The 21,505-nt window shown below is 43.3% G+C and overlaps 1 protein-coding gene across 1 annotated transcript; it reads right to left on the reverse strand.

Moving 5' to 3' along the window:
- Nucleotides 1–252: 252 nt before the first annotated feature.
- Nucleotides 253–7,304, reverse strand: LOC310864412 (endonuclease domain-containing 1 protein; the record flags this gene model as incomplete). The annotated part of the gene is made up of 5 exons (XM_083773102.1): nucleotides 253–644; nucleotides 1,387–1,543; nucleotides 4,537–4,651; nucleotides 5,633–5,733; nucleotides 7,227–7,304. 5 exons carry the CDS (start codon nucleotides 7,302–7,304, stop codon nucleotides 253–255), a joined length of 843 nt encoding a protein of 280 aa, XP_083629228.1.
- Between the last annotated feature and the right edge of the window lie 14,201 nt (nucleotides 7,305–21,505).

Below are 21,505 nucleotides of genomic sequence, written 5' to 3' on the forward strand. Positions count from 1 at the left end.
ACTTAGCGTGAAAACTATATTTCCAAATCATCACCCCCACACTGTGTTTGTGTTAGCACAACAATATCAAATAAGGCTTTTGGGGTTTATTTGTTACAAGCAGTGATGTTTCTCTCTAAAACATTAATAGTTACACATTATCAACATGAAACCAGTTTAATTATTTTATTCTGTGACTACACTGATAGTCCAAATAAAGCAAAGATTTCAGGGCATTTAATAGGACAATAGAGCTGACAGAATAATGTTTCCTTAAGCTCTGCAGTTGTTGTAGAACAGCTCCCCTACTGGCTGGTTGGTGAACTGCTGGAAGAACTCCCCCAGTTCTCCCAGAGAGATCCTCTCCACCCAGTTCTGCTCTGTGTTCCTGGCCGTGGCGGCGCCACTCTTCACAGGCCGCCCGTTGTTGTCCACACAGCAGTAGGCTTTCCACAGGTAATCGGGGATGTTGACTCTCTTTACGTTGTTCTTGATGATCCAGTTGTCCCCGGACGGAATGGCCCCCACCAGAACATATGCCTCGGAGCACTGGGCCCGGAACAGCTCTGTGAGCTGTTCCTCGTGGATCCTCCAGGCATTCTGGTTCATCTTACGGTTCTGGGGAACTACGTTGGTCAGGGTGAATGTGGCATTCCGGCTAGGGACTGGAGAGGGAGAGGGAGAGGGAGAGAGAGAGGCAGAATGAAAGATAAAGGTAATTTAGCAAGGGCGTGCACAGATAGACACTAGGTGGTGCTACTGCTAGAGCACCTGCCCTTTTGGCCTCTGGACAGCAATGTGCCCTTTTTTTGGACAGTTTGTTAATTTTATTTTGTTTTGTAGTGTATACAGTATGATGGCCCATGGTGACATTGATCAATTCTGGATTAAATGCTTGTGATATATTATTATATCATTCACACACTATTAAGGCAGTCGGCGGTTCCACGCTCTGCACAAGGTGCCCTTTTTTCACTTGAGCACCTGCCCCTCAAAATGTCTGTGCACGCCACTGTATTAGATGAGATCACTTTTAATGGATACCAGGAGTGAAATCCCTGCAGTGCCAAAGAAACTAGGTAATTTAAAGGTGCATTGAAAAATACAAGCTTCCAAGAAAGAAGGACTTGGTTATTACAAGTGACACTGAGAGGACATCTGACATACGAAACAGGGCATGAGCCACCAGCATTCACCCCCGGGTTCACCCTTCTTTATCCGTTTTTAAAGACATATACAAATGTCTGAGATGAAACTATAAAGATCCATATAGGATATGGGTCTGATTAATACATTTGTTTGGATTCAAATGGCTCAAGATGGCTTTATGGAATCCAGCAGGTGGATGTGGCTGAGAGTGTAAGGATTGATTGAAAGAGAGAGATAAATACTTCTAAATTGAACTACCAGCATGGTGTCCATTGGGATTGAGGTGTCCGCGATCGAAGCCAGAGTGTGTGTAGTCCTCATTGAGAGCCTGTCTCTCCCCTAGGAAGACCCCAGGGTTGTCTTTTCCCAGCCAGTAGCCATCCTTCATTTCTGCTTGCCAGGATGGGTTCACCAGCTACAGGGATGAAGAACAGAGATAACATATTAAACACATGTCACACTCTGGCTCCTTTTCCACCAGGGTTTAACCGGTTACGTTCCCAAAAGTCTAGCGTTAATTACGAATTGAGTGGGCAAAACCACATATTAAAGATGGAGTGCCGTGATTTGTTTCCACCCTATAACATGATAATCGGGTAATATTATTATATAAGGAAGAAGATCTGTTAAAATGACGTTTTTATGTGGACACATCCACCAGTTAATTAAGTATGCCTGGTTTGCCTGGTGGGTGGTGATGGGTGGTGATCCACCTGAACTGAAGTTGAGGTTAAGGGAAGAGATGATATTGTGATATCACTGTTTTTTTCATTGGCACGTTTGACTGTCAAGGTTTCAGCCTCCAGGAAGAAACCCTAAATACAAAGGGAAGACCATCATTGTCTCCACCAGGCCGAAGGCATGTGGGGAGAGTATGTTTTGCACTCTGTCCGTCCGTGTGTCCGTGTGTCCGTCCGTCCGTCCGTCCGTCCGTCCGTGAGCAGCTAATCTCGGCCACCGTTAACCCGATCGATGCCAAATTTTGCACACACACTCCCTGGATGCCAACGATGAACCTCTGCCCCAAACTTTCCACAACGGCCTGTTATAGCACCACCAGGAGGCCGCTTTGTGCAAAACAAGTTTTTGCACAGTACACCTACAGATTTTGTCCAAACATCACGCAAATTGGTACACAGTCTCTCTAGAGCCATTCAACGAAACCGGTCTTTCAGATTTCTCACACTCCATCCTGATTGGTTAAGATTGGCTTCCAAAATTATATAACTGGCCGAAAAGTGTTTTTACCTCTAACTGCACGGATCTGTGGATAATGTATGCCAACTCCCTAGAGGCCAAGGAAAAACCTTTGCCTGGATTTGTTCACATCTGCTCTTTATAGCGCCACCAGGAGGCCGACATATGTAAAACACATTTTCTATTATTACTCCTTCAGATTTTATCCAAATTTCACGCAAATCGGTATACACTATCTCCATAGTCATGGCTTCCAAAGCTCACACGATTCGTCCATTTCGAAAAAAGGCCACAAATCACAAACACAGTGTGCAATTTCCGTTAAATTATACACGCACATTTTCACTAGGCCGAGGACGACATGCCACAATTTTTTCCTCAAAATCAGCCTCACGGTGGCGCTATAACAGGCCAATTCCTGTTTTTAGCTATAACTGCATCGATCTGTATACAACTTATGTATGCACACATGGAAAAACATTGTACCAGCATCCCTCCAACACGAACCTCCGGCCCAAATCTTCCTCAACAGCCTGTTATAGCGCCACCATGAGGCCACAACCTGACCTGCCCTGGTGGAGACCTGTGCCGATTGGCACTTTGTCTAGTTGCACATAAAAACCACACAAGGGGGTCTAATGAAGTACTGTCACCTAATGAAAATGCTGAAAAACTGGAAAAATACTTCCCCGGGTTGATTACTTACTCGACGACAATGATTTTCTGAAATTAAAATTAATTCTGAAATGAAGCTTGTTGCAAATTAGGCATTATATAGGAAAATATGACAAAAATGTAAAATATTAAAACGCTACTACTGTGGAAGGGTTATCATATATTAATATACGTATAGTGAACCCTATAAACAATTTAATATAGGTATGGTTTTGTCCACTCAATAAATTAACGTTCCAATTTTGGAACTAGGAAACTGTGTGAAACCACAGCCCATTCTCTGTACCCCTGCATGATGAAGGCACATGCATGCTCACATACAGTAGGCTACATATTGTCACTGTCGGGCAGAAAGCTGGTATCTCCATGCATATTCCATGAATGAATGCCTTACTTTGTTAATCGAGTTGTGAGCTTGTAGATCTGCTATTTTTCTCCCCCAAAAAAGAAAGAAAGTAAAAGGGAAGTGATTAGGAGTAACTGTGGGTTTAATCAAATTTGAACCAATTAAAAGTACTAATGAGAGCTTATGAGTAAATAATACATATGTTGAATCCATTGGAACCCATGCAGGTTATATATCTTTTTCCATTTCCTGAAAACTAACAGTTTTGGACACGTTTTCCAACTGACAGTGATGATAGTACATCTATATTTACATTTGGGAGAATTCCACGGCCACATATTTGTGCCCATGGAGTGCACAACTTTGTGTGCCAGTTCAGGTGGCCAAGTCATACAACATGATGTATAATGCGGAAGTGCCGTTCGCGCCCGTGCTTGCTCGCCATACGTCACTATGTCTTGACCTCTGCGTCTTCAACCCAGTGACTACTGGCCAATCCCAGCATGGCTTTACTACACCCAGTTTTAGCAGTTCTCTCGCTCGCACTTGGATTATCTCTCTCTCTGTCTCTCTTATTCACAGAGAAAACAACAACACGGTAACAACACGATCAGTGGCCAAAGACACATCGCTGTCTACCTTCGTTGAAAATGTGAGGTTTGTGTGTATGTCTCTCACTCAGACATGATTCTAGTATCATTATACTGTACACACATATGCGCACGCACACATGTACACGTGCACACACACACACACACACACACACACACACACACACACACACACACACACACACACACACACACACACACACACACACACACACACACACACACACACACACACACACAGGAACTACTGACTATAGAGCGTAGTCCCGCGCCCTACCAGGGCCCAGGAAATGATTCCCCGTTCATTTTCCTCATAGACATTTCAAAAAGTATTTATTTAAAAACCTTTTAAGCCTCGTACAAGGCCAACTCCAGTTGTGACAAATCATGACAACAAACTGAACAAATAATTAGAAAGAAGAAAAAACGGCAGGTTAAAACAATCTTTTTCTTCTTTGTAATTAGTTGTTTGGTCCAAAATATTGCGTTTGTTGTCATGATTTGTCACAACTAGAGTTGGCTTTGTCCACTGCGTATGCGATGCATCGACTGCGATGCTCTAGTCTATACTGTACCAACCTGAGGCTCCACAAACCATCGTTTCTCCCTGCCGCCTCCATCGCTGGGCTGGAAGCGGTATGCAGAGTAGACAGCGATGCGGTGCTTGGTGTCATACAGGGTGGCAAAGTGATACCTGGTGGTTGACAGAGAGGCATGTTGGGAGTGGTCAAGTAGTTAAGGAAAACAGTGGAAGAGTCAGTGCCGTCGCTACGTATACACGCAATACGCACTGCGAGTAGGGCAACATGCCAAGGGGGGCAACAAAATGTGCCAAAAAGTGCCAAGACGACCCTCATAATAACAAATTTCTCCGTGGCTCCGCCGCGTAATGACGTGTGTGTCCTCGCAAAGGGCGAAAATAGCTGATTGAGGAAATGCAGCGCTCTCGTCGGGAGGGGGGGGGGGGGCAGCACAAATATCCTACGAGTAGGGCAACCAAATGGTCAGCTACGTCCCTGGCAAGAGTTGCCACTCCACAGTGCAAAATACTCAGTATTAACGGAAGCCTGGAAGAACTCTGAACCTGAGCCTTTAATCTAAGATTGTAATGATTGACCCAAATTGAACTCAGAGGTTCAGACTGAGCACTACAACTATAATGATAACCATAATTTGTTATAGTGGTTTAAACTCTGTCATCCACTTGACTTAATAGAACAACATTTGAAACTATATTTGTATAGTTATAGTTAGGGTTGTCCCGATCAGGTGAAAAAACGTGATCGGGACATCCGTATAGTTGGAGTTGTGTGAACGGCCCTTTCTGGTACTATACCTAAGATTCCAACCCAGGTCCTCCATGAAAGTACTGTTTTTTTCTTTTTGAACCACTCAGCGAACAGAACACACTTTTGTAAACTCAAGGGATAAATTGCATTTTGACCATCAGGCAGTATAGCCTAAGTATAGCCGATACCATTTATCAACCAGTAGTCCAGTAGTGGTCAGACACTATAGATATATTCCAAATAAAATGTATTCTCTAATGAATTAAAGAATACATAGCTTTAACACAGAACACTTGACTGTCTAACTGTTGCACTTGATGTATCCATTTGGCTACAGCAGCAGCAGTTCACCAGCATAATATAAATGGAGATACTGTGTTAATCACCTGTTGGTGAATCTCTGGCAGATGTGGGCAGCATCAGATGCAGCATCCCCCCACTTTGGTACCTTACCATTGTAGAAGAACTCCATACACTCTGGCACATCCTACATGAATAGAAGGTTGACTGAATTATATAATAAAAGGGTACATCTTGGCACACACATCCACAACCGTGTCATACGAAATATTAGTATATTATGTGAAATGTGATACTGTACCATTCTGGGCTATTAGAGCTGAAGAACAATTCCCAGCACATCCCGGGATTGCCCTTTAGTTATTGTTTTTGTTTTTATTGTGCTATATAATTTTTTGTTACAGTGTGGTAGCAAAAGTGTTTAATTAATGGATTCATGTGTGATTGATGTCATCGGTTACGTTCATTAGCCGATATTACAAGTGTGCACATTTGGGGCAACCACGGCTGATATTGGTAAATCAGGGAGCACCCTCCTCTTTTCTATAGGCCTTGGCGTTTGAGTTGGTCTGTAAGCATATGCATTTTGCGAACCGTTTGCCACATTGAAATAGCATTCCTTTTAAAAGCATATGACTCTTCTTTTAGAGGCATTTGGCAAAATAGAAGGGTCGATCGGAAAGGTTACTCAAAAATGGTAACATATTACATATCACTATAGTTACTTAAAAATATGTATTATTACATTACATATTACTAACCTGACTAAAGTAACTATCAAAAGTGTCACACTACCAAGTTTGTTCCGGATGGTTTAAGGCTCGCCCTTCTGCATCCGATAATTCAGACGCACAGACAAGTGAGCATTGTTTCCGTATCCACTCTATAGTCTATACAGTAGATCCAGATGGATCAGCAGAAGCCTGCAAAGAAAGTCCATCCCAATCCAGTCTATACCATTAATTAACACTCAAGCCCCAAGGTACCACCAAGTCCTGTGAAAATAGTAACAAGTTACTTTTGGAAAATAGTAACATATTAGTACTAAATTACTCAAAATGTAAAGTAATTAGTTATAATAGCATACTAGTTACTAGAAAAAAGTAACAATATTGCTTTAAATATAATAAGTTACTTTAGTTACTTTCCAACACTGATTATGCAGCCTTCATCAGAGTGATAGCCGAAACGCATGTTCTTGTGTAAGGCATATGGAATAATAAAGTAAACTGACTTGTCTTATGTCACCCTGAGTGCGATCATTCACTCTTGCCAAATGTGTTTGTTTTATATTATGTCATTATACAGTAACATAAAATGACATAACATTAGATTTTTGCATTGGATATTAAAAATAGCAGATGTACAAGTTCACAGCGCGTAGCCATTCACATCAACATAGAGTCATAGACTATAGTCTCTGGGTAACTTTGCATACAGGACTAACCCTGATAAGTCACTGGAGCACACAGATAAAGCTGCTTGTTGTCCAAACAAGTACTTTATTTTTTTTTACAATGAATTTGAACCTTCTTTAAAATTGAAATGTGCATACTTGTGAGTGTACTCCATATAGTGTCTTCCTCTTTATGTGAAACTATACCCATATATTAATATCATCTCATATTAATATAGTATATTGTATAAAATAATTTGAAGGTATTGACAGCAGACACTAACCTGGAAGCGGGTCACAACATCTGCTTGCACCAGAGAGAGGAGGAAGAGGAGACTGAAGAGGAGCGGTGAGGCCGGCATCGTTGTTGAACACTTCTATAGCTTGAATTGAAGAAAAGGGAATAGAATGAAGCAGCTAATATACAACCAGTAGGTACAGTATACGATATAACCAGCAGGCACATCCAGTCTGCATCCAAGTGTGTGTGTGTGTGTGCGTGTGCGTGTGCGTGTGCGTGTGCGTGTGCGTGTGCGTGCGTGTGTGTGTGTGTGTGCGTGCGCGTGTGCGCGCAAGTGTGTATCTACGCACCTTATACCATCTCAGCATAGGCCTGGAGCAGACGTACCCTGCCTTATATACGCCTCCTCTCTTCAACTTTGACCTTCTTCTGTGCTCCCCTCATATCTCTATCCATCACACGTGATGTTTGTGCGGCGAGGAAGGTTTGCACTGCTGAGGAACAGCCTGTGTGTGTGTGTGTGTGTGTGTGTGTGTGTGTGTGTGTGTGTGTGTGTGTGTGTGTGCACGTGCGTGCGTGCGTGCGTGCGTGCGTGCGTGTGTGCGTGCGTGCACTGTATGTGTATGTGTTTTCTTGTCTGCCAGCACCAGAAATCCTATAACCCAACCTAAAAATGTTCCAAAATACTGAAAGCCTAACATGTATTTATTTACTTACAACTAGCTATTTTGTGAGGACCAGGAAAATTACTGATCACTACTCACTATTTATTTTTTGTCTTTTAACAATTAGATCATGGTGGAATATGTTGATCAGAATGTTTGAAGGAGAGAAGCTCTGTGTGACTGACCCTCATTGACCACAGGTCAGGTGTTTGGTTACATAACACTGTCTGACACATCTGTGAAGGTGCTGTTTTTTTCCCATGGTCAAATGTGAATATGACCCAGACTGACCGCAATACTGTTGATGCAACTGTCCCATTTCTCTTCTCTTCAAAAACGTCACCATTAAAAGACTAGCCGGTCTACAAGCTCACAATATGTCACAGCGTGATGCGTTGAGAGCTTGTATCTGTTATTACATTTATTAAATTATTTGTGATTTGTTAGCGATGTCCCGTTCACGATTTTCTGCTCCCGATACGATTCCGATCATTTGATTTAGAGTATCTAGCGATAACGATTTTTCCCGATCCAATACTTATATTTTTATATAACACTTATGCCATATCACAATAGTACAATATCCAAAATCACAGACAATATCCAGTCTAATATCATGATATGGATTTAATATTGATACTAGGGATGTCCCGATCACGTTCTTTTGCTCCCAATCTGATTCAGATAATTTGAAAATGACGTGATCGGTCCGATTTCCAATCACGTGATCGGATCGGAAGCCCATTAGTGAGGAACTATTGTTGCACCGTTAAACATGACTATAGTGTTACACAAACATAGAAAAATTTGCAGATCTACAAGCTCAAAACGCATCGCAAAGTTTGGACAAAATGAGGTTTCCACTTGGCGGCGGCAGCAGCTATATGCTGTAGATATACAGTAGATTCAACACACCCATGTGTCAAAAAACACTTAGTTTGAAATAGACACTCATGCTTTCCAAGGTGTGATTTGGGGTCCTAAGGATGAATACAAAATTAATATCAACATCTTAAAACCAAAATGTTGAATTGTGCGTTTGAGCTCACATGCCCTTTTACTACCTGTCAGTGGGGAGTGTTGGTTGATGAATGAATATCAACATCCTAATACATCCTAATACTGGGTCAAATTATGACAGGCAATTCCTGCTGCACCCCCCAGTCAAAAAACACATTTTTTAAATAGACACAAGGTGTGGTTTGGGGACCTAAAGATGAATACAAAATTAATATCAACATCTTAAAACCAAAATGTTGAATTGTGGGTTTGAGCTCACATGCCCTTTTGATGTAAATCAAAAGGGGGGGGGTAACTACCTGTCAGTGGGGAGTGTTGGCTGATGAAGAAATATCAACATCCTAATAGTATACATCCTAATACTGGGGGGTCAAATTATGACAGGCAATTCCTTCTGTCAAAATATGACCCCCCAGTCAAAAAACACTTTGTTTGAAATAGACACTCATTGATATAAATCAAAGGGGGGGGGGGGGGGTAACTACCTGTCAGTGGGGAGTGTTGGCTGGGAGGAGGAGTACAGGACTAAGGCCCAATACGTCCTCTCTGGGGGGGGCATAGCTGGAGATCTCTGTGGCTGTGTGCCTGTGTCTGAAGAGTGCAACTTGGACTGTGAGAAGTGGGCAAACTGACTGTGAAAAGTGTACTTGGCAATCAATTCAACCCACTGGCAGCAGAGCCTGATTGGTTGAGCCTCAATTGGCTGAGGCAGAGGCTGGAAATTGCACAGGTGAATTGGTGAAAGGAGTTGGCCTCATTAGGCCCACTGGCAGAGCCTGGCCCAGGTGAAAGGAGTTAATTGGCCTCATTAGGCCCACTGGCAGAGCCTGACCAGAGCCTCTTGTGGTGGTTCTGGAGAACTGTGGGTCCGACCGACTATATCGGGCACTGCACTCCATGCAGGGGTGTGGATTGCGTGTGTCGAATGTGAAGTCGGTGGGTCAAACGGTTCTCGAGTTACGTGCATTACACACACGCACGCAGACAGAGACGTGGTGCATTTATAGTTAGATTACACTAAAGGAAAGGTGTTATTGCTAACAGTCACCTCTAGGCGGCAGTATTGAATCATTATTTCAAGTTCCCATTTGAGGTCTGCTACACTATGCTCTGCTGATCACTGTCATTACAAACAGTGGCCTACAGGCATCTATCCAGAGAGTACCACTCAGCAAACTGAGTCACAACTACACTTAAGCATGCAGTTAATGTACACAAAGACTAAATTGTCATTTTCTGACACACACACACACACACACACACACACACACACACACACACGTGACACACACACACACACAACACACACACACACACACACACACACACACACACACACGGTACCCTGATCATTTTACTTTACAAGACCACCATGACATGCTAACCGCTTCCAACAGTAGGCCTATATAGCTTGTTTGTTTGGGCCTAGAATTTAATTTGAGTGAACTGGTCTCTTTAATAGACTTAAAAAGAGTTGTCACTTGGGAAAATGCTCCTCTGAGATCACAGAGCCTGGTTCTCCAGATGTAGTTTTTAAGCTTTAATCCTCGGTTCAAAAGCCTGCCTGTCAACGAGCGTCAGCTCTGTGTAATTCCATAGTCACGTCATGCATGACCAGTGTTGCCGGGTGTTGCGAGAGAAATAAGCAACCAGGTCTATGAAAACAACCCCCAAAAAGTTACTATAGGCTATAACTATAAACTACACGAGCACTTTAAACCTATATCTTTGAAACATTTTCCTGGCAAAATATATTTTCAGATGGGAGTCTGCGGACAAAGTACATTATTCATTTAGGCGATTCTTGACATGAAAAGGCTTGAGAGCCACCGGTTTAATCTGGAAGCACGCCCATATAAGCAACTATATTACACTTGTTTTGAGACTGGCAGGCTTTTCGGTGTCAGGGTCTCCAAATACACAGCAGGCCTGTTGAGCCCCTGTTCAACATGCTCTTTTGTGAATGCGATCCACCACATTGTGAGCTTGTAGAATTGCCATGTTCACTATTTTGAGGGGCGCTAGCCCCCTCCCCTTTGTCCTAACTCGTGTCACATTTGCCATTGACAATGAAAGCAGATTTTGCGTCATATATGTGTCTGAGCAAATCGATATCGATAATATTATTTGCGTCGGTATAACATGACCGAGAAGTGGTATAGTGTGGGGCATTGTGTAATGCCTTATCTCACTGATGTGAAAGAACTAGGGCATGTTTGTGGAGGAGGTCGGCGGAGAATGTTGGCGGTTAGAATGTTATGTAGGAGGTCATTTTTTTATTGGATGATGTACAATGATAAGAGCGCCTCTCACTTCACACGGGTGTGATTTTTTGGAAAGAACTGGGGACAAATCTTTTTTCTTATAATAATATGGTGGTATGGCCTCGCTCCAAAGCCACAACAAGAAAGGGCTGCCAAGAGGTTAAGCAAATAAGAGACCAATGATAAAAAAATTAAGATAAAGCAATTCATTTAAGTTTCCAACTTGGACTGGCATGGAAACATCAAACATGCTGCCCACTGACAAAATGCAGCAAAAACAAAGGTGCTCTTCTGTGGCTGCTCCTGCAGCATGAGCCTGAGGAGAATGCATGAACAAAGGTATTTTATAGTGTTTGAGGAGTGTTTTTGCTGACTTTGCTACTACTGTATGTCATGAATTCTCTGTCTCTTGCCCTGTTCTTAGTCTTGTATTGAATGTTGTTGTTGTGTGTATTTTGTGTGTTTTTTACTATGATCTGGCTGCAAACCAATTTCCCGCAAGGGACAATAAAGCTAACCTTGAACCTTGAACCTGAGGAGACACTGGCCAGGTGTCTCCACTTCCTCATGATTGCCTCTGGAGTCTGGATCCACCCCATTGATGATATCAAAGATTATTAATTTATAAAGATGAGCTAACTTCATTGGAGCCACTCACCCTGGGCAAGACCTACTGTACTCTGTAAAGACTATCATTTGTTTGGGCGGAAGTTGTGGGATTTTAGTGGAAGTATCGCCCCAAGGAAATGACGTTGATGCTTTACAAATCAGTTTACCTTCTCCGCGAATGAAACAAGTGTTTCCCGATTGGTCGGGAAAATATCGTATCCGGGGGAAATACATCTGACGGATGTTCCGGAGGATACATCCGCTGATAGCTTCTCTGCCTTACGTTGTGACCATGCTTTTCTTTTCGCAGATAAGTAAGCCTGGGACCGAGGCTAGGAGCCACTAGAGGCGAAATGGTACACAAAGCCTACAAATGGTCTCCTAAATAAAGTAGGCTGGGTTTGCTTCTCCCCCGACCTTCCCACTACCCTCCATCCCCTCTCCCAGGCTGACAACAACACTGACAACATCATGTGGAAATCAGCCCCCATCAACCAAGAGTCTAAGACAGTTATGGAAAATTATATTATTATTAAGCATTGGAAATTTGGAACACACATTTTATGTCCATTCATTTCACATTATAATATTGACATATTGACATATTCTCATCTTAAATATGGGTCCAGAGTTCCCTATGTGTCGTCCATCAAATTGCAGAAGGACAGAGAGACTCTTCCGGATACAGGAAGTAATGCAAAGTTGGCCCCTCTTACTATTGGCCTCTTGGACGATATGCACACGGCTGCCATCTTGCCAGCAAGGTGCTAACTAGGTGCAACTTCCCATGGACTAAATACTCGAGTGTTCAAAAGTACAAATTACGAGGTACATTATCAGAATTTTTCAGATATCTTCAGAAATTGTGAAAATAGCAGATCTACAAGCTCACAACACGTTGTGCTGGAGCACGTTGTGAGCTTGTAGATCTGCTATTTCCACTATATTTGAAATATGGGTATAAGTGGTTAATTCAGTTTGGCTCCCAGCAGTCCCTTCCTAGAAATGCAGTGGAGTCAAAAGTACTATATTTCTATACAGAAAAAAAAATACTCCAGAACATTTACTTAAGTAACTAACAGTACTCAAGTAAATGTACTTTAGTTACTGTCCACCCCCAGCAAATCCAATCCTGAGTGGTCTCATAAGTGTCCAGGAAACCACGGTGGTTTGATCTACACATTGATCTCGTTCCCTTGATTGATCTTTGCCGCTTGGAACGTTAATTACGAAAACCAGATTGTTAATTGCCCCTGGGTTCCCTAATCGCATAGATTCAGGCTTGGATAATGCTGATTAATCCGACTAGGTGAATTCTAGATCATTATTATTGTTCAATAGTTGTCACTTAAACCCTGATTGAGTGGCCTGCGGATGCGGTCTTGTGGTGGGTTGGTGTACAATAGCAACCCATTGTTGCTCATTAGTATGGTGTTGTCAACAAAACTAGTCATTCTGAGGCTGTTTCCATGATGTTATGTGTGAAAGAGCGTTCAAAATGCCATTTCACCGCTGGAACAAGCTGCAGTCATTCAATGTTATACTATTTGTAGTAGCACAATTTGAAATTTGCACCCTATGGCCATAAAAATAATGAAGTCTGTGTGTTTGACTAGGGTTTGACTAGATGGCTGAATTCCCACAATGACCATAATGCTTTGTTGCACTGCCCCACCTTGTAGTCTTGGACTTGTAGTCCAGGAAGGAAGTGAGATCACATTTTCATGACAAATTTTGGTCATGAACATGGCGTCATGACTAAAATATCTAAAAACACATAATTATGACACACATAAAAACCCCAGGAAAGTGTTTCTTGTGTCCCTTTAACGGTTCGCTTTGGGTTACTTACAGGCCTGTGACTCTGAGAGTGTACAAATGGACCCGTGACAGGGTTCCTAGTTCCTACACAAGTATGGAAAAGTATGGAATTTCATTTCATACTTTTCCAGGTCTGGAAAAAGTATGGTCCCTGCCCGGTCGATGATTCCAGCTCGTGCTCTCAGTCTCATCCCAAACTGGGGTGTCCTTACTCCCAGGGCGGCCCGTACATTCTGGCACCAGTTGGCCTTTGCCCCCTTGGGAGTACAGACACCCCAGCGGGCGACAGCACCTAAGGCGACAGCACGAGCTGGAATCACGGACCGGGCAAGGACCCAGGGGCCTCTGAACCGTCCACTTTTGATTAGAGTATGGAAAAAGTACCGGTATTTTGAAATTCCAAATGTGTAGGAACCCTGCGTGAGGGTACATTTGCAACACTCTCAGAGTTAGAGTGGTCCTTGAAATAAAATAAAAAATATATATAAAATAAAAAGAACCACCGATATTGTAATTGTATAGCAGGCATGAAGTCAACATACCAGCTCTCTGACGGTATGATAAACCGGTTCCCGGAAACGGTTGTGATAGAACCTATTCCAGTTCCTCAATGTTGGATCCAGTTCACCTCTGGACCCTATCGCATCCGATCAAGTAGTCGGCCCTCACACTCGAGGTGCCCAGGTCCGCTCTGAAGTCTGTCCAGACTGCCACATGGAATGCCCTGCACAACACATTGAGATTAAGCACTCTAGTACCCTTGAGTGAATCGTTTTAGAACCCTGGTGACCAAAGAGGTGTAGAAATGAGTTTTCATTTTTGTCTTATTGGTCTGAATGAATGAATGAATGAATTAATCAATCAATCAATCTCAGCCTTTCTAAACCTGTGGGTCCAAACAAAGATCTTTCAGGTCATGACTATAGGTCTGAGAGCAGTGTGCGCAGCAGAGCCGACGAAACAATACATATGACTTATTGCCTGTGGATTATAGACAGGCAATATGGCTACAGTATATGATATAGGTTTTTTATTTTTTATTTAGTTAGAAGCGGACCACATGTAGTAAAGTACATTAGAAGATCCCTGCAGTGGAGGAGGCTATCTCCTCCACTGCAGTGGTGCTAGAAAGGAGACAAAAGGTGAGGCTTTAGTGGATATGTTGTAGCGGGTGGAAACCTTGTATGTCCTATTATTATTATTATTATTATTTCCCTCAAATAGTGAAAACGGCAAATCCGCAATGCGACACGTTGAGAGCTTGGAGATCTGCTGTTTTCATTATCTTTTGCGTGAAGCCGTGGTATGATGGAGGACATGCATTAACAATTGAAATAGAAATAAAAACGTTGAAATGTGGAAATACAAGGTTTCTGCCTGACAGCAACCGATATGTATTCCTCATGCTGATCTCTCGTCTCTGCTCCAAGGACAGACAGACAGACAGACAGACAGACAGACAGACAGACAGACAGACAGAGGCAGGTCACCCCAGACAGAATAAGAAAATTAGATGGGGTGGGGGGGGGGGGGGGGGGGGGGGGTAAACTGACAATTCAACACCCGCCCCTCCCCAAATAATAAAAAAAAAAAGATATTGAGAACCCCATTATCCAATATCAGTCTCCTCCTCGCCACCAGTCCTTTTCTTTCTCCCTTTCTCCTCTTCATCTTTAGGAGTCTCTACATTTCAGAAGCATTCACACATTCCCAATATCTTTATGTATGAGTCTGTCTCCCCTTCCTCCTCCTCCTCCTCCTCCTCCTCCTCCCCCTCCAACCAACTATTCTCTCCCTCTCTCCTTTTTTGCACCCCCCCCCCCCCCCCCCCACCGACCCGCCCCCCTTCCCCAACCTTCCCCCACCCCTCCTCCCTCCATCCCATTACTGTAATCCATCACTCTTTCCATCAAGCCTACCACCATGCAAACAGGCCTCCCCGGTTACCATGGCAACCACCTCCGGGCCCGGCAAGTAGTGCGCAGCCCGCCTCCGATTGGCTGGCCAGGCCCAGGCAGTCTGAGTCTGTCTGGGAGATGTGGTAATTGGCTGGGAAGTCTCACACACACGCACACACACATACACACATGCACACCCTTACTGTACACACACACACACACACACACACACACACACACACACACAGAATATGTACACATATTACCCACATACACACTGAAGTAGCCTACAGTGGCCACACATTGATTCAGAGTGTACACGTCCTGCACATGCAGTGCATTCCAAAAATAATCAGATATTTCCAATTAAACACACACACACGCACACACACACACACACACACACACACACACGCACGCACACACACGCACACACACACACACACACACACACACACACACATAATATGTACACATATTACCCACATACACACTGAAGTAGCCTACAGTGGCCACACATTGATTCAGAGTGTACACGTCCTGCACATGCAGTGCATTCCAAAAATAATCAGATATTTCCAATTAAACACACACACACGCACACACACACACACACACACGCACACACACACACACTTACACACACACACACACACACACACACACACTCACACACACACACACTCACACACACACACACACACACACACACACACACACACACACACACACACACACACACACACACACACACACACACACACACACACACACACACACACACACACACACACACACACACACACACACACACACACACACACACACACACACACACACACACACACCCTTGGGGATATCAAAGGGAGACTGGGGTCATAGTAATGAAGCTCCTCATGTTTGTGCATGTGTGTGTGTGTGTGTGTGTGTGTGTACTGCAGGCACATCCATGACACCAAAGTGCACAAGCCTGCACAAATATGGCTGCAAGTGTGCATTTGTGTGAATTCTGTACAGCATCTGTGCGTGCGTGCGTGCGTGCGTGCGTGCGTGCATAGGGGAGGGTGCCGGTTTGCATTCAGGAATTTTGGATAATGCTGGGCCTCTGCCAAAAGATGGATGGAGAAATATATATATCCAAACACATTGTTAAAAATACCTAGATTCCCCCCAAGGAACACGAGTGCGTGCTACACTTTCCAATTCCTGTAGAGAGAGAGAAATGGAATTCCTGATCAGGTTGACTTCTCCCTGCTGTTGCTCAGCCTGCTCTGGCTGCCTGCTCTCTCGCACGCGCGCACGCACGCACGCACGCACGCACGCGCACGCACACACACACACACACACACACACACACACACACACACACACACACACACACACACACACACACACACACACACACACACACACACACACACACACACACACACACACACACACACACACACACACACACAGGGGTTTGTATTACCGTAGTTGTGAGGACATGAACATTTTAGGACAGTGAAATGCATGACACTGGCAACTAAGCATAGATCATGTTTAACTCTTTATTCCAACCCTTAAGCATATAACCTCTAAAACGCCTTACCCCTATCCGAACTGGATACTTTTTCTAAATCGTAAATGTAATGTAAAATAAATTCTACAAAATATTTGTTCAACCATTTGGGGGCAGGGAAATCCCTCACAAGGACTGTTTGTCAGAGTCTATCATACTTTGGTCATGACATGGCATTTGGTCCTCAAAAGTATAGTATAGTAAAGTAACACACACACACACACACACACGTGTGAGCGAGCGCACACTCACGGCGCCGATGATGAATGCCTCATCTGCAGAAAATACATCACAGATAGCAGTCAGAGTATATAGTATACTGTACCTGGCTGCATGTAACTGTACGCATGGCCAGGATAGATAGCACTCCTCTGATGCAGCAGTCTCACCAGACACCACACCTGTTTCACTGCAAGGAAATTAATAACGTTCAAGGTTGTCCCTGAATCCCATCTGTTTTGTACATGTAATAGACAGCGTTTGCATTGTTGAGGAAATGTACTCAATGTGTACATTTTTGAATTTAATACACATGGAATCACTGTTAAGACTGAGTTGTGTTCTGAACCCAAATGCAACCACTCAGGAGACAGGAAGACAATTAAGCACTTTATTGTCCAAATTGAGCAGGATACTGATAATGTATAGTTATATATATAAATCCATATAAATACATAAATACTCTTATCATATAAATAGGTAGATATGTATCTATGAGGATATATATAATATAAAGCTATACTTAGGGGAAATCCAAGAGAGTAGTCGGGGGCGAGCTTGTAGATCGGCAGCCAAACAAACAGTCCATGAACAAGGTGGTGACGAGATCCAGGCGTGGCACGGCAGAATAGCCAGGTCTGGAGGATGAGAGGAACAAAATTAGCAAACAGCTAATACTGCAGCTAAACACACAAAAAGCTCTACTGGGTACGAGCAGCAACAGAGTAGAGAGAAAACTGTACTTGCCAGGCGTTTCTATGGGAAGATCTGGCGAGGAGTGGAGGGAAGGCAGGGTTCTTGAAGACTCTGGTGATCAAGGTAGAATGGAAACAGGTGTGCAGTGCCACACCCAGGCAGCTCGTCAGAGGGGGAGGGGAACACAGAGGTGGACCTGACTAGGTGGAAGAGTGGTGATGGCGCAGTGGGTTGTGCCCAGGAACACCAGAAGTGGAAGGTTGGGGTGGAGGGTTCGAACCCGGGTTCAAAACCGTAACAATCACAATGGAAACAAGTCCCCATGCAGGACCTTTTTTTGTGTTATATATTTTGGCTTAATTATGTATTACTGTAACACATGCTGTTTACATTTCTGACTAATAAAGTAATCAATCAATCAATCAAAAATAATTAAGGTTGTCCCTGGCCTGAACCTCTTGTCTGGTCTCAGATCAGCGTCTGGATACAATACAATACAATATGTATGTATGTATACGTCAGGGTATGTATGTCGGTGTCCTCTCTTAAAGCACCAATAAACGTAAGCTACGTTAATTGGTACGTCTCTACTTCAATCCCAATAGGATTCATAATTGAAACAGACTTGGTTACGTCACCATCAACAGCCAATAAGGGACCACCATTCTTGGTGACGTAACTAAGGTACGTTTCAAGGTTGGTAAAAGGTCAATGCCACTGGTGAGCGCACCTCATGGCGTGCTCTGCTTGCGCACAAATAGGCCGTACATGGCCTACTTGTGCGCAAGGTGTGAGACGATTCGACGAATGAGTTGGTATAAGGTCAATAACGGGTCTAAAGGATTTAGAACAGCAATTGTAATAGACATTAGCTAGCGCAAGTAGGCCATGTATGGCCTACTTGTGTAGAAGGCACAAGTTGGCACCTCGGAACTGAGGCTCGGAACTGAGGCTCACACTCATTGGTCAAAAGACCTTTGACCTTTAGATCTATCAAATCTCGATGAGTAAATTGTTATGATTTGCTCTATCCACTTTTCATCCTTTTTTTTGGCCATGTCACAGAAATTGTATTTCCATACGTGCGAATGGAGTCTGACTCTGGTTACAGAACTATACAGTGTTGACAACCCCTTCAGCCATCAAATAAATAAAATCATCTACAGTATATCGCTCATAATGCGTATAGCTTTTTTCCTTTTGGGGCTTGACCCTGTCTTATAGCTGTTGCAGCTATATTTATTATTACTTGCACAAGCAGAGTGGGCAAGTAATAGTTTTCGTCCAGGTATGTCGCTGTTTGATGTTTATGCGCCGTGCCAGCGTCTGACGTAATGACTACTTGTGCTTGATATGGCAGTGGTGTCAGATTACATACATGTATACATAGGGGCATTACCTTTAATCCTCCCGACACTAAAACATATCGTCATTACGTCACCATCGAAATCCAATTACACCCTGGCATTGGGTCCTTTAATCTGCATCTTATTACGTCATCATTGAGAGCTAGTTATACCAGTTATACCCTGACGTCATTATGCTGCTACGATACATACGCATCAAACGGGGCATACGCAAAGTAACCACAGTATACCGCTAATCAACTTACACATTACATATACATAGAGGCATTTCCTTTAATCCACCCGACACTGATCGACATATACGTCACCATCGAAAGCCGTCACTCATGCGTACTAATGACTACTTGTGCTTGATATGGCAGTGGTGTTAGATTACATACATGTATACATGGGGCATTACCTTTAATCCTCCCGACACTAAAACATATCGTCATTACGTCACCATCGAAAACCAATTACACCCTGGCATTGGGTCCTTTAATCCATATCTTTATTACGTCATCATTGAGAGCTAGTTATACCAGTTATATCCAGGACAGTTCTAAATCGATAGAACTGTATTTCTTTTATAGATAGAAACGTTTACCATACTTCACAATACTACTTTTTCACATGCAAAAACTAGGTACGTAGCAAATAGCTAAACCTAATAATTAAATATTTCAAACGTTCTTTCACAGAGAAGCTGAGATTTGACAGTTTGTAGTGGTCGACAGTACTTGCACGCTCCGCTTGCGCACTAGTAGGCCATGGCCTACTTGTGTGCAACAAGCAAGTAGGCACTCGACAGAGTGCAGTTGTATAGTTATTATTATTATTAATAGGGAAAAGTGGTGAGGAGCATTTCTTTCCAAAGCTCCCCTAAACAAAATGAATGGTGTACAAATGTACAACTGGGAATTTTAGCTGGAATATATAGAATAGGAAAAAAAGGAAAGAAAGAAAGAAAGAACAGTATTAGATGCAATGTGCACATGTACAATGCTGTTCTGCTTGGCAACAGACAGCCAGACTGAACATGAATTAAGCACTCTGCAAGGATACGCCAGGATGGACACAAATATGCACCAAATTGAAGAAATAAATGTATGTGTGCATGCAGTGTGCACAGGCACGCACACACACACACACTTTGTGAGCTTATAGATGTGCTATTTTCAGAGTCAGGCACACTCACGCACGCACGCACGCAAGCATGCAACGCACGCACGCACGCACGCACGCACGCACGCACGCACGCACGCACACACACACACACACACACACACACACACACCCTCACACACACACACACACACCCTCACACACACACACACACACACACACACACACACACACACACACACACACACACACACAGAAGCAGCCATTTTAAGATCTCATCTTTTTAATGGAAAAAAATGAGCCGAGGGAAGAGCAAAAACATGGGGTAAATTGAGAAAGTGGAATGAATTCACAGAGAATGAGCGACGGAGGCGATGACAGCAATGCAGTCGCAGCTCACATTTCAACGCATTCCTTCCTATAGGTAGCAGACAGAGAGAGGAGAGGGGAGGAACTAAACAATAAGAATAATCATAGGATTCTCCAGTGTCCAAAGAAGATTTCATCTTCCTCTTTGATGTAAAAAATACAGAACGAAAAAAGTATCACTTTTCATCCGGTGATTCTTATACAATGTTTGACCACAACGGAAATAAGTATATATAAAAAAACAAAAGAACAACAACAAAACAAACTAACAAAAAAGATTTAAAAGTGCACTCGCGCCCACACATACATACATACATACATACAAGAATGTTTTTTTTTTGGGGGGGGGGGGGGGGCGGGGGGAAGGGGGACAAAACAAAGTGCAAGCAAAGATCACAGCACGGCAATTTATACAACGAGGCCAAGTCTTGCTTTGTTCAGTGGACTGAAGAACCCCTGTAGTGTAACCCACCCTCCACAAAAGCCTGCAGGAAATGGTCTAGAAGTGGGGATAAAAATTTGTCCGAATATGACGCTTGGGTAGCGTCTATTCTTTGTGATCCAATACGCCCCTACATGTTATGAATCAGTATAAAATAAAATAAAATAAAAGGTACAGTACAGTCAATGTTCATGTACACTCTGTACCCAATCTCCCTTCAATGCCCCCACCACGGAAACCCCACCGTTACCTTAAACTGCAACCCCCCCCCCCCCCCCCGCTCT

Source organism: Protomyctophum parallelum (assembly GCF_964188405.1).
Source record: "Protomyctophum parallelum genome assembly, chromosome: 9".
NCBI classification, from domain to species: domain Eukaryota; kingdom Metazoa; phylum Chordata; class Actinopteri; order Myctophiformes; family Myctophidae; genus Protomyctophum; species Protomyctophum parallelum.